A 15,286-nucleotide genomic window follows, 5' to 3' on the forward strand; every position below is an offset into this window, starting at 1 on the left:
TAGCTATTTCCTTAGTTTTTGTTTTTAATCGTCTAATGGACATACCTTATTTATCAATTGCTATTTTTTCTATCCGTTCCATTGGCATCTCCTACACTGATATATCCAAAGTTTTCCTGCTGTAAAAAGTGACTTGCGTAAGTCTAGATTAAGGGTAATACATTGCATCAGGCCTTTATACGCGATAAAGTGTTGTCGGTACCTACGCGTTTGTATCTAGTAGTTTGTCCATTAGACGTATTAGAAGTTTGGCCTTTAACGCGAACGCAACCCAAGAACTGTACTCTGAGTAGTATGTATTTTTGCATATTTTCCACGTGTTTAACAGGCTGGTAGGTACCAGTGCTAGTATTTATACCGAAGTGTTCAATTTGTCTAATATTCTTATGTCTAGATAATGTAAATATCAATAACATATTAAGAACACAGACGTGAAATAGTAAATACGTGGATCGGTTATATGTTCCTGTTCAGTAATGGCAGGGACGTATAAATACAGTATTATACGTCCCTGGTATTTTTAAAATGTCTTGGTTATTAAGTATATACATGATGTTAGGTGTTATTCATAATTAAGCTGCTGACTTAGAGGAAAATATGAAGCGTACGACTCGTTTGACGGTCTTTAAATAGATTGGTTTCAGGTGATTGTGCAATACCTGGCTGTATATACGGTAGTGATTAACGACCTCTAAACACTAGTCCTTTACGTGTTAATAGGTACAGCCGATCGACTCTCTCTCTGTGGGAATACCAAACAGGTGGAAATTATCAGCTGTCACCATGAGCACCAAACAACGACAGTAAGTTAACTTGTCGATTGATCTGAACTTTTAACATAGACTATTATAGAAAATTTGATTGATAAATTATATACATTGAAACAATAATTACAATTTATAAAGAAGTTAGATTAAAAGATTTGATTTTGAGTTCGCTTTTCATGGATCATCTTGTTTGAATGACACATGATTATAACATTTTAATTTAATTCTTTATTTGTTTGAAGAGGATTACAAACAGCCCTGGGGCTACTAGTTGCTCTCCTCGACATGAAACACATTACATAGTACAATACAAGAAAACATATTCGAAACTGACAAAACTTACTTACATTTACTCACTCCTTTCATTCATTAAATTGAAACTCGCACACTCATCCACGCACACAGCACACACCTGCTCGAACAACAAACAGAGAGAGAGGGAGAGAGAGATAGAGAGAGAGAGAGAGAGAGAGAGATGATTAGAATCGGTTTGAATTGATTATGAAATCGAAAACTTGATCAAAAATAACTTTGTTTGATTGACAGTCTAAAGTTTCACATCCATGTAGTAATATATTTACTAGAACATCAGGTATTAGCTCAACAACAAGAATCGGATTGACATTTGGAGCAATTTCATTACATACCAGACGCAACATCTTAATACGGGATCCGTTATATATAGGGCAATATAAAAAGAAATGTTTCTCGTCTTCAGGAGAATGTATACACAAGTCACAAAATTTATTTACAGTTAAATTATAAGAAAATCTATGTTTGTTAAGGGCACTAATCCCATTTGTATTCTACAATGATTCACTTTGCACTTTCCATGTCCATATGTATACAGAGATTTAGACAGAGGAGTCGTACTATTACACAAAGATTTTGAGAAAGATGCTAATGTAGAACTACAGCGAAAATGTACAGGCAGATTATTCCAGTCTCTTATTGACTTGGGAAAGAAAGATTGGTGGAAGAAGGATTTCCTAGATGTTATGGGAAGAATAGTTCAGAATTTCGAAAGCCATAATTTTGAGTGCGATGGTTAAGTAGGGGACATACAGATTTAAGATATGAAGGACAAAGATCATGCTTAATTTTATACAACATTTTTAGTCTGCAATTTCTTCTTCGGTCACTAAGAGATTCCCATCCTAATTCATTTAACAGTTTAGTATATTTAGTTACCTTGTAACCACCAGTGCATATCAAAGCTGCTCTTCTCTGTACGCTTTCAATGAGGTCGGATTCAAATTGACTACAATTATCAAATAATACATTACCATATTCTAAGATAGATCTAACCATTGATTTATAGAGATTTTCAAGACAGGCTCGTGGGATTATATACGATAGTGACTGAAGTATGTTTAAAATTTTATTAGCTTTACCGACAATTTCTGACACATGAGAATGCCAGCTCAGATTCCCAGACAATAAAACACCGAGATGTTTATGTGTATTAACATGTTTTATAACAACATTATCAAGAATTAAGTTAGGTATAACCAATGCTCGTTTTTTAGTAAAAAGAACAAGTTCGGTCTTCAAAGCATTAAAAGAAACTAGCCATCGTTTCGCCCACTGAGATAATATAGATAAATCATTGTTCAGTCTTTCTACAGAGGCCTGACCAGATATTGCCGAAGAAAGTGACGTATCGTCAGCGAATAAGTTGATATCCGACGAAATACCCTCGCTGATGTCGTTAACGTAAACTAAGAATAATAGAGGCCCTAATATAGATCCTTGAGGAACGCCAGAGTTAATCGAACGTTTTTCAGAAGCTTGGCCATTCAAGGCAACAAATTGATTTCGTTCAGATAAGTAACTTTCAAGCCAACAAAGTAGATTACCTTTGATTCCAACATTTTCTAGTTTATAAAGGAGACCGGTGTGCCACACTTTATCAAAAGCCTTGGAAACGTCTAAAAAAACTGTACATACATCTTTACCATCATCTATACATTGATATATATTATGAATTATTTTCAACAATTGATTTACAGTAGAATCATTTTCCTTAAACCCAGAATTCTCCTTAATAAGAATGTCATTTTCTGTAAGGAATTTATACATTCTCTTGTATACAATTTTTTCAAGACATTTAGAAACAGTAGAAAGGAGAGAAATGGGTCGATAGTTACTGACAATACTGAACATTTTCGTCAGGTTGGAAAGTAAGGATTATGTAAAGATTCTTTATACACAACCAGGAATTTTAATATGTGACGTTTCGGTGACCAGTACGATCTGTACGCTGTCACCTTCCTCAGACAAATGACCAGTAAAGCATGTACACAAAGGTGTGATATGTGTACGAGTTGTCGTGGAATAGCGTCGATTTCGGACATGCTGACAAGTGCCGAAATGACACTTAGCGAATAGTAAAACCATTCGGCTACGCTTATTTTATTACTTGGTCATAGATGTGCGAGAGTCTATGAGCCCCCTCATCTCGGTTCAGAACTGCCCCGCTGCGGCGTATCCAGATGGCTTCTTTGATCTGTCGCTTCAGAAGATGGTTCTCCCTATCGAGCACCTTTGAGTTTTCCCAGTCAATCACATGGTTTTCCTGCATGGCATGGTTAGTGATTGCCGATTTGTTTATCTGGGAATCCGACTGCTTCCTCTCTGATCGGGTGAACTTCTTTTCCTCTTGTCTTCCGGTGTCTTTCTGGTGCTCCCCAAGGCGAACCCCGAATCGCCTTCCAGTTTCTCCAATATATGATGCGTCACAGTTTTTGCACCCGATCTTGTATATGCATTCTGCGACATTCTCTTTGGTTATCTTATCCTTAGGGTGGACTAGGATATTTCGAAGCGTCTTGTGGGGCTTCATGGCTGTTGCTATGCCATAGTTGCGGTATATCCTTTGGATGGTTTCAGATATACCCTTTATATATGGGATGACCACCTGGATTTTTGTTTTGCACATCTATGACCAAGTAATAAAATAAGCGTAGCCGAATGGTTTTACTATTCGCTAACAGTCATTTTGGCACTTGTCAGCATGCCCGAAATCGACGCTATTCCATGACAACTCGTACACATATCACACCTTTGTGTACATGCTTTACTGGTCATTTGTCTGAGGAAGGTGACAGCGTACGGATCGTACTGGTCACCGAAACGTCACATATTAAAATTCCTGGTTGTGTATAAAGAATCTTTACATAATAGTTACTGACAATATTTTTATTACCTTTTTTGTGAATAGGACAAACTTGAGCTGTTTTCCACGTAGATGGAAAAATACCTGAGCTGAGAGAGAGATTAAAAATATGGGACCAAATGAAGCATAAAGATTGACAGCAGTTTTTAAGGATAAAATTAGATATACCGTCGGGACCTGATGCCTTGCTAGTGTTCAACGCCTTGAATATATTACGTACTTCTTCTGGATTTGTGTATATATCAGAAAGTGTAGGTCTACTATCATCCACGGTAATAGTAGGTAATTCTGGTTTCTCAACACACTCAGGGATAGTACACTGCTCAGAGAAAAAATTATTGAAATTGTTGGCCTTATCCAGGTCATCATGTATGAGATGGTTATTATCAACGAGTGGGGGAATAAGTTGTACATTGTTTTTGCCTAACAAAGATTTAGAAATAGCCCAAAATTGTTTTGGATTTGTATTTTTATGACTTAGTTTTCTAATTGTAGGATCTTGGTAGCGTTTTAAGGCATCACGCTTGACCCTATTTGCTTCTCGACGTGCTACTTGGAACCTTAAGTTATCAAAATCATTTTTGGTACGCTGAAATAGCTTGTAGTACCTGTCCCTTTTCCTAAAAGCTCTGCGACTTCATTTGTAATCCACGGTTTGTCACGGGGATGAATAGTAACAACTTTATTCACTATAAACAATTTACAGGTATCTAAAATAAAAGTATTTACAGTAGTAATTATATCACTTAGAGAATCAAAAACGTTAACAAATATGTCAATATGAGCAGTTGAGAAAGCATTATTCAAACCTTTGATATCTGCTGTTTTAAAATCCCAAACAGTTCTCTTATATGACTTCTGTTTTGGTATTTTGGTGATTATAACATAATTTGTGTGTGATATTACAAAGAGAAAGTAGGAGATGCATTTTTTTACCTATCTAGGAAAATAAAATTGCACGAGAACATGAATAAAGCCTATAAGAAATATTGACGCTATTGGTATATATACACAATCGTTGCATTTTCAGTTTATTTGTGGTTCAAAGAAAATGTTATGTACACGGCGTATATCATTATTAAATTATATGTGCATACATAGTTTAACTTCGATCGAGATCAACAAAGAAAATTATAGATTCTCATTGTATGTAAAAGCCTTTAGAACTCTTGAGGGCAAAACAAAACATATGTGTTACATAGACACAACACAAACCTGAAATAATCCCTGCACTTAATAGGATTTTCTCCTACCCTATCTCAAAACAAAACAAATGTGTTATATAGACACAACAAAATCCTGAAATAGTCCCTGTATTAAACAGGGTTTATTCCTAACATATCTCGAAACAAAACATGTGTTATATAGACCCAACACAAACCTGGAGTAATGTATTTTCTATTTAGATAGAATTACAAACTGCACCGCAATAGTTCTATGTCGCACCATTGAAATAGCAACCAGACAAAAATTTAAAAAAACAACTGACGTCAGACTCCAGCTCACATCAGACCCCAGCTGACGTCGGACTCCAGCTCATATCAGACCCCAGCTGACGTCAGACTCAAGCTCACATCAGACCACAGCTGACCTCAGACTCCAGCTCACATCAGACTCCAGCTGACGTCTGACTCAAGCTCACATCAGACCACAGCTGACGTCAGATTCGAGCTCGCATCAGACCCCAGATGATGTCAGACTCCAGCTGATGACAGATTCGAGCTCACATCAGACTCCAGCTGACCTCAGACTCCAGCTGACCTCAGACTCCAGCTCACATCTGACTCCAGCTGATGTTAGATTCAAGCTCACATCAGACCCAGCTGACATCAGACTCCAGCTCACATCAGACCCAGCTGACGACAGATTCGAGCTCACGTCAAATTTGAGCTGACTTCAGACTCAAGCTAAAGCAACACTAGGGCGCAATGCAGATTTAGACTCAAGTCAGATTCAGTTAGACTTAGTCTCATTCCAGATTCGACCTCACAGTAGACTAGGGCTTACATCATATTCGAGCTGGTAACAGACTCAAGTTCACATCAGATGCCAGCTGACGTCAAATTTGAGTTCGCGTCAGATTCGAGCTCACATAAAGCTCTGGCTAACATCGGACTTAAGCTCATGTTAGACTCTTGCTCAATTCAGACTCGAGCTGATATCAGACTTGGATTGACGTCAGACTTGTTTTCTCTCCCTAACCCATTACCTTTAACACTCCTTTCCATCATGAGTTACCTTTTGGTCCTTTAGACTAAGTACGTCCTAGGCACATGGAATGAAGTCTTTTTTATCTTTCTTGTAAAGAACGCCGAGCTATATATTTCCTTCAAATTGTGAACTAAAAATGTAGGGAATTTGGCAAGTTGCCATTTTCTTGGTGTAATCAAATTATCGCTTTGGTTCATTTCAATGAGAAATGATAGGAAACCTAAATGTTTAGGTCCACAGTTTTTTTTATTATAATTGATCACAACTGGCAGATGGAAAACCTGAGATATCACCAAACATTCAATGTTTAAAGACTTTCAAAACATCACGGAACACCTTCCTTTGTTTCTGAGGAAATAAACTGAATAAATTTGAAGTTTTAACCGGTTTCCTGTCTATTTCAGAAGGGAATCTGGAGATGTGGAGGATACCGAATTTGCAACAGCAGAATCAGGCTTCTCCTTGACTTATCCTCAGCAATGTTCAGCTCTCCGGAAAAATGGACATGTTGTGATAAAGGAACATCCATGTAAAATAGTGGAAATGTCTACTTCTAAAACTGGGAAACATGGACATGCAAAGGTGAGTATACTGGTCACTTCTAAAACTGGGAAACATGGACATGCAAAGGTGATTATACTGGTCACTTATAAAATCAGAAAATTTGGGCACGCCAAGGTAAGTATACAGGTCACTTTTAAAACTGGAAAACATGGACATGCCAAGGTGACTGTATTGGTCACATCTAAAACAGGGAAACGTGGACTATATTTAATTTTTTTTGTGTCAATTTTTATGGAAGTTGGATATGGACATAATTTGATGAGTTAAATAAAAGTTTTATTCAAATATTTATTAAGTAAGAAATGACGATGTATTGATTTGTGAGTTTTGATAATCTGAATTCTAACATTCAGAAATGACATGTTATATCAATGATCACCATGGATAGAAAAACCTAACAAAAAGCTAAAATGGGAGTTAAGTCTTAGGCATAGGCATCCGTATCTGTTAAAGTCGTAGCAACAGGTGGTCGGTCAATTGCCCCTAATCTTCATGTCTGTCTAAATACCTGTACGTGTATTATCAGGTATAGTGACCATTGTTGTTAAGGATCGCTACCAACAGCTGGCTACAGATGTAAACATTCGAAGCAAAAAACACAAAAGTGCGATTGGCTGTCCCCGGTAGCAATCTTCAAATTTCCATGTTTGTCTGTAAAAGCTGTCATAATTAAGTAGGATGTAAAACATTATTGAGGAGACGAAACAATCTGTGTGTTATGAATTAAAGGGACGAAAACAAGAACGTATGTACATTATTCTGGTTCTAATATCAAATTTGTCTGATTGTACATTATTTTACGTACACAGGTACACTTGGTTGGAATCGACATCTTCACACAGAAGAAATACGAGGATATCTGCCCATCTACTCACAATATGAGTGTCCCTGTTGTGACGCGCTGTGATCGACAGGTAAGTTGTGTGTCCGAGTAGTGTGATTATGTCCCAATAGTGAGATCTCCACGCGGGTTGTATGTGCCATCAGTGAGGCTTAAAGTGAGTGATATTTCTCATCTTTGAGGCTTAAGGTGAGTTGTATGTCCCCGCAGTGAAGCTTAAGGTGAGTTGTATGTCTCCTCAGTGAGGCTTAAGGTGAGTTGTATGTCCCATCAGTGAGGCTTAAGGTGAGTTGTATGTCCCATCAGTGAGGCTTAAAGTGAGTGGTATTTCCCATCTGTGAGGCTTAAGGTGAGTTGTATGTACCATCAGTGAGGCTTAAAGTGAGTGGTATTTCTCATCTGTGAGGCTTAAGGTGAGTTGTATGTCCCCTCAGTGAGGCTTAAAGTGAGTGGTATTTCCCATCTGTGAGGCTTAAGGTGAGTTGTATGTCCCCTCAGTGAAGCTTAAGGTGAGTTGTATTTCTCATCTGTGTGGCTTAAGGTGAGTTGTATGTCCTGTCAGTGAGGCTTATGGTGAGTTGTATGTCCCAGCAGTGAGATTACATGTGTGCTGGAGTTCCCAGTAATGAATTGCATTATCCCTGTGTGGCTTACAGGTGAGTTACAGTTGTAGAGGCACGGGTGAGTTGTATGTCCCAGCAGTGAGATTACATGTGTGCTGGAGTTCCCAGTAATGAATTGCATTATCCCAGTAAGTACAAAGACCTACAGTTTAGAGGCACGGGTGAGTTGTATGTCCCAGCAGTGAGATTACATGTGTGCTGGAGTTCCCAGTAATGAATTGCATTATCCCAGTAAGTACAGAGACCTACAGTTTAGAGGCACGGGTGAGTTGTATGTCCCAGCAGTGAGATTACATGTGTGCTGGAGTTCCCAGTAATGAATTGCATTATCCCAGTACAGAGACCTACAGTTTAGAGGCACGGGTGAGTTGTATGTCCCAGCAGTGAGATTACATGTGTGCTGGAGTTCCCAGTAATGAATTGCATTATCCCAGTACAGAGACCTACAGTTTAGAGGCACGGGTGAGTTGTATGTCCCAGCAGTGAGATTACATGTGTGCTGGAGTTCCCAGTAATGAATTGCATTATCCCAGTACAGAGACCTACAGTTTAGAGGCACGGGTGAGTTGTATGTCCCAGCAGTGAGATTACATGTGTGCTGGAGTTCCCAGTAATGAATTGCATTATCCCAGTACAGAGACCTACAGTTTAGATGCTCAGGTGAGTTGTATGTCCCAGCAGTGAGATTACATGTGTGCTGGAGTTCCCAGTAATGAATTGCATTATCCCAGTACAGAGACCTACAGTTTAGATGCTCAGGTGAGTTGTATGTCCTAAAATGAGATGTACACTTAAATATAAACTTCATTTATTTTACAACAATTGCGAAACAAGTTATTTCAACTGATACTTATCACTCTTGTTGGCCCGAATGTAAGCACGCGAGGGATCTTATTGTGGGAGGAAACCAGAGTACCCGGGGAAAACCCTCGTGGTCAGGCATTTGACCCCTTACCTTTTCACGTCCTTTCGGGGAATCGAACCCTGGACGGCTAGGTGAAAGGCGAGTGTATGTCCTAGTGTGGAGGCCTATATGTGAGTTTTATGTTCCCGTGGTGAGATGCACAGGCGACTTGTATGTCGCATTGTGGAGACCCACAGGTGTGTTGTATTTCGCAGTGTGGATTCCCACAGGTGTGTTGTATGTCGCAGTGCGGAGACCCACAGGTGAGTCGTATGTCGCAGTGCGGAGACCCACAGGTGAGTCGTATGTCGCAGTGCGGATTCCCTCAGATGTGTTGTATGTCGCAGTGCGGAGACCCACAGGTGTGTTGTATGTCGCAGTGCGATTCCCACAGATGTGTTGTATGTCGCAGTGCGGAGACCCACAGGTGTGTTGTATGTCGCAGTGCGGATTCCCACAGGTGTGTTGTATGTCGCATTGCGGAAACCCACAGGTGTGTTGTAAGTAGCAGTGCAGAGACCTACATGTGTGTTGTATGTCGCAGTGCGGAGACCCACAGGTGTGTTGTATGTCGCAGTGCAGAATCCCACTGGTGTGTTTTAAATTGTTTGTTATATCTGTTGTATAAGTGAGAACAATGGTTTTTATTACGTTTGACAGGTTGTCGATATAAGCACGGATGATGGATACATGTCACTGCTTGATGGTGCTGGTGAATTATCACAGGTTAGAACACCACAAGGAGATTTGGGAAAGGACATCAAGGAGAAGTTTGAAAAGGGTGACGACCTGACTGTGAGTACTGCTATACCTGCGTTAACAAACGACGAGATGTAATAATCAATAGCTAGGGATTTAGTCTAAATAAAGGGCTAACAGGAATAAACGAATCAAGATTTAAAGTCTTGAAATCTACGAAGTTTATCTTTGCCTTTGATTAGCTACGTTGGTTGTTGTGTTTCTTGATTGCCTCAGAAAGGAGGGTACCACTGTGAACATTTTACGGGCTATCTATGGTTGACCTTGCAGCCAGGGTCGAAGGTTAATGTCGGAAACGACAGAAACATATGTAGACTGTTTTGTATGCCATTGATCAGCGTTAACAATAACATTCGTGTTTTCAGAGAGGAAATGTGTCAATATTGTCATCAGTTATCAGTATATGAACGTGTATCTGAAGTTGGAAAGTGAAAGTACAATATATAAATTTGATGGTTGGAGACTGTTTAATCACCATTATTCCTCTGAGATATATAACCCGTAATGTTTATAGTCACATAAATCAATGAACTTACATGATCATTTTCCAGATGAACGTAGTTTTTTAAATACTGATCCAAATAACAAAACAGAACGGTAATAAAATACTGTTTTATTTGACAAAAATATGTTCTCGAATCTTGAAATGAAGTTAGCCATTACAGGGACTCAGGTAGAGGTTGAATTCTATGAAGATAAGATTTGCCTCTGATTGGTTCAGAAATCTATGACGGATGTCTTCACCTGTATTTGACCCTTTTCTTGGTTTAAAGTAGGATGATGGTAACTGGACCTGCTCTGGACAAAACGTCCATGGTCTTGAGAAGTTATTTTAGTTCTGAAATGAAGCCACAAGATATATTGTAACCGATGTTTATGCAATTGTGCTTATTATAATGATAACATGTATTGCGCATTAACGCAGCAGGTGCAAAATATTTGAATCGAAATTGTTGCAGTAATAAACCAGGTTTTGAATTTTTAAATAACTCCGAATAAATATAATAAAGACGAAGAGTTGATTCATACTGTAGAATATTGTGCAATAGACAGACAGGCAAAACTTTTCTATACAAAAGTGTGATCAGAGGCAAATAGTGAATCAATCTGCATCATATCACCACTTCATCAGATAGTGCTTAGGGCAGTTACAACATAGTAGGTGGCTGAGGATGGCTTAAAACTGCTGAAAAAAGGGTCAAATACCAAAATGGGAGTAACACTAACTTGAAAATTTAATAGAAAATGTTATAAAGTTTAATTATAATTTATTTCTAAAGAAACCAATGTACATAATTTAAATATTTAAAAGGTGACATGTTGGCTACGTCTAGCCTCAGGGATGAAAATATTCCTTCACCAATGTCTACCACCTGCAATATGGAAGATTGTCTCAAATATACTTGAGTAAACTGCAGCTTTTAATAAGATCTTGGAATAAGATACAGTATAGCTTAGAACTATTAATTGTTATGGTTTAATATACAAGAAGAGCCACTAGAAATGATGAATATCACTGATTTTTTATTGTTATTCCAAAAAATAATCAAATTCACGTGATAAACATACAGAAACTACAGCCACAATGGACTTGTATAGAAAATCTTAATTATCTGCATTTGACTAACATTGATCTATAAATGAATTTTTATTATCCATAGGTCACGCTGATCAATGCTATGGGCGAGGTGGCAGTACAAAGCGTAAAGAGTACCAATAACCCTTAGTAAGGCACACATTTCCTTGAGAAGTCTACAAGTACAGTGGACATGGATATCTTAAACATCTGTCGCACGTGTCGGTGGTAAAGAATCACAGGCCTACAAGAGGACAGCATTCCCACACACCAACAGCACTGGGTCTGATCCCAAGCTGAATCGGATGTCGGACTTACTATATCAGTCACGTGACTGTATTTAACTACAAGCCAGCAAATGATATCGTAAAGATACCATCTTTACAAAGAATATGATACCGTTCTGAGTTAGTGAACAAATTGAAAAAATATCAATTGTTATCAAGATGTCCAGTTATCTTGTATTTCTCTTAACGTCATCGTATGGAAATGTGAAAATATTTTTTATATACTACTTATTCTTTCTCTGTAATAAACTTTACAAAATCATTTACATTTCTAAAAATTATTTGTTCTTTTGTTGATTTGGACAAATATTTGTCTAAAGACATTTGTCTAAATACCCATGGAATTTACAAAAGGATGAAAACCAATAACCCTATACATAACTTTCAAGCAGAGGCCAGTTTAACAGTTCTTCTTATTATTGTTTTACTGGAAACAGCTGGCACCACTTAGGCGTCGTCGGTAACACCTACAGCAAGAACAAAACATTAAATTGATATTTTCATATGTTTTATGTAAAGAAATACATTGTATTACATTTCATCTGGATGTCATACTTCTCTCTTCATATAACCTGTGCATCTCATTTATGTTAGATCACAATAAAGGGTTTCCCGTAATGCCAGATAAGACAAGCATTGGATTAGCCTTACCTATTGAATAGTATACATCTTCAGTATAACAAAATCAACAGCAGTGTTTTACATATATAGCTATAGTATAAAAAATCTATATCAATCAATCTCGATGACATAACCCTGACATTTACGCTTACTTATCTTAGATCATACAGATTATCGACAGTATACAGTTTACAGAAGTTAATTAAAAGTTCAACATCTCATAAAGTTTAACTTCATGCACAGAAATTACCATTAAATAAGGACACGGTCAACATGCGTTCACAAGGATCCCTAAAAGTCTATAATACTCCACCTACCGTAACGGACAAAGCACGCCAAATTTATCAAAGCGATTCAGAAAGGGAATAAGGAGAACACAATGTGAACGAATGTCGATTATTACGTTTTGTAAAATGTGAAATTAAATTTCTGGCTTCACCTCCGTTTAACGAATATTATTTTATCATTTTTACATTATACATAGCACTGTGTATCAAGGGATAGGTAACGTATATTTAACTTACGCTAAACAGAACCGCTAAACCAGAGCCCAATAGCTTCAACATTTCACGTTATTTTAGCTTTTTCGCGACAATATTGCTGCATTTATTAAAACATGAATACCCCTCGATAAATTGGTTTTATCCGATGCATTGAATTTTAAGTAAAACAACACCTTGTATGCTAATGATTCTTCACCCACACAGACTTCATGAAACCCATATAAGAAATGCAGGGAGGACGGTGGGCTTGTCGTTGCCTAAAAAAGGCTTGTAAACGTCACTAGAACCAAATATAACTAAATGTGAAACAATGTTTTTCCTGGTCTTCGCTTGATCAGGAATTGTTTTTTAAAATAAAAGCAATAAATAAGGACTAGAAAGGTAAGCTTTTAAGTCGTTGATGACTGAAACATCGGGAAATGCAGATTTCACTTTCTATTGAAGTCTTTGTCATCACAACCCAGTGGAATGGTATAATGAATTGTCTGCCATTATATATATGACTAGCCAGTAATTATTGATTAATTCCAGGATTAGCTTTTGTAACAATTATACCAAATTCACAGAAAATATAAAACACACCCTGAAGGCGTCGTCTTACATTGTAAAACAGGATAGCTCTCTTATGTCATTTAACGTACACTTACAGAGAAAAACATACTGAAGGAGTTATACAATAATAGGGTTAGCTCTCTTATGTCATTTAACGTACACTTACAGAGAAAAACATACTGAAGGAGTTATACAATGATAGGGTTAGCTCTCTTATGTCATTTAACGTACATTTATAGAAAAATAAGTAAAGAAATTATATCGTTAAATCATCAAGCCAAAACAAGCGTCTGAATGTGTCTGTCTCTCTGTCTGTCACACTCACACTCTCCCTCGCTTTGTATGAATTTATTTCTTATATACAACACCTTCATTTGGTTTATACATGGCTGAATAAAGGCAGGACATACAAACCTTTTAAAGTCCTTCAATTACAGTGGTTTATTACAATAATGGTGTCTTGTCTTTGCGCAAAAAAAAAAAAAAAGAAAAAAATTATGAAAAATGAAAACATTTTTGACATTGCTCATTAGAAGCTGTATACACGCACTAGAATTGGAGATCGAATACAAGGCAGTTTCTTTTTCTTCAACGAAATCCACCGATACATCTTTCCATTAAGCTTTATGATTTCAATTTTCTTTACTGTACATTTTCCATTTCTGAATAGAAACATTCCTGCGTCCTCAATCTATGGTGTTTCCATGTCGACAGCTGACAACTAACAGGTAAAGACTCGTCATCATAATGATCTCATTGCAAAATACTTTATTTTATTTGCAAGATTAATTTGGATGTGTTTGATGCTTGTTAGTTTGCCTTTTAGTGCCATGGTTGTACACCTTGTTCTCATTTGAGAACGTGACATTACTTACGTGGATAAACCAAGGTTTACATGGCGGATGTCGTCGATGGAGCAGAAGATGCTTTATCTTACAGAAGATCTCCCTATACCTTTTTAAAAGTTTTTCATATTATTCTTTTTTTTTCATATTATCGAATTTCATTTTTAATTAAGATTGTGTTGGTATGTCGATATTTTCTTGGCTATTCTTGTTGAAATTTGTTGCCTGTACAATACATATCCGACCACTTAGAAACACTCTGAGATACAGCTGTTTACCTGTGTTAAACAGCTAGAAAATAATGCTGGTTTTCAGTCTAGGTCAGTACCAGGAATCGGAGGAGGAAGTTAATTACCTGTTGAATTCCGACACAATAAGGCCACTCATCAAAATAAAAACCGTTATTAAAATCAAATAAGGACTAGTAAAAACAACATATTAGTTTTCCTACTGTTCTAATTTTCATTCGTAAGTGTAATGTAGAAATTGTCGTTTTGACAAGAAGGAAAGGGAACGATAAAAATATGTCTATATGTTTGTCTTAAAGTTTGTTTTTCCTGCTTGTATGAACTATCTAGCCTCTCCCCCTATATTTAGCGAAAGTTTTGGTGTTGCTTTGTCATGTAATGAATATGAATATTTCATTTTTTTTAAAATATAGAAAATAGTGCTGACAATGCTAAATATGTCTATAGTGATTGATCTAGGTCAGTACCAGGAATCGGTGAAGGAAGCAGATTACCTGCTGAATTCCGACGCAGTAAAGCAAGTTCCAGGAATCAGGAGGAAGCGCTGAACCTGGTTAAATCCGACGCAGTAAGGTAAGGTTTCTAATCAAGATAAAAACCGTTATTAAAATCATATATAAATAGATAAAATAATCTAATTAGTATCCGTTATGTCCTACTGGATTTTATTTCCATTCCTAAGTGTAATACAGAAATTGTTGTTTATGTCATAGAGAGCGATAAAGATATGTCATGTCTCTCTGCGCGTGAAAGGGTCTGTTCTGCGTGTATAAAATATTCTAACCCCCGCCTCCTTATTAAGCGAAA

At 37.3% G+C, this 15,286-nt stretch overlaps 1 protein-coding gene across 2 annotated transcripts; it reads left to right on the forward strand.

The window, feature by feature from the left end:
• Positions 1-247: 247 nt before the first annotated feature.
• On the forward strand, positions 248-11,972 carry LOC132557611 (eukaryotic translation initiation factor 5A-1-like). Of its 2 annotated transcripts, none has more exons than XM_060222122.1 (6): positions 248-292; positions 721-803; positions 6,561-6,738; positions 7,530-7,634; positions 9,749-9,883; positions 11,509-11,972. In XM_060222122.1, exons 2-6 carry the CDS (start codon positions 784-786, stop codon positions 11,572-11,574), a joined length of 504 nt encoding a protein of 167 aa, XP_060078105.1. In that variant the 5' UTR covers positions 248-292; positions 721-783; the 3' UTR covers positions 11,575-11,972. The 2 variants fall into 2 exon arrangements, with proteins under 2 accessions (XP_060078105.1, XP_060078112.1); XM_060222129.1 differs by having other exon boundaries at positions 261-332.
• The last annotated feature ends 3,314 nt before the right edge of the window (positions 11,973-15,286 follow it).

Source organism: Ylistrum balloti, unplaced genomic scaffold (genome assembly GCF_031769215.1).
Source record: "Ylistrum balloti isolate Yb309-2 unplaced genomic scaffold, AGI_CSIRO_Ybal_v1 Utg369656, whole genome shotgun sequence".
Lineage (NCBI taxonomy): Eukaryota > Metazoa > Mollusca > Bivalvia > Pectinida > Pectinidae > Ylistrum > Ylistrum balloti.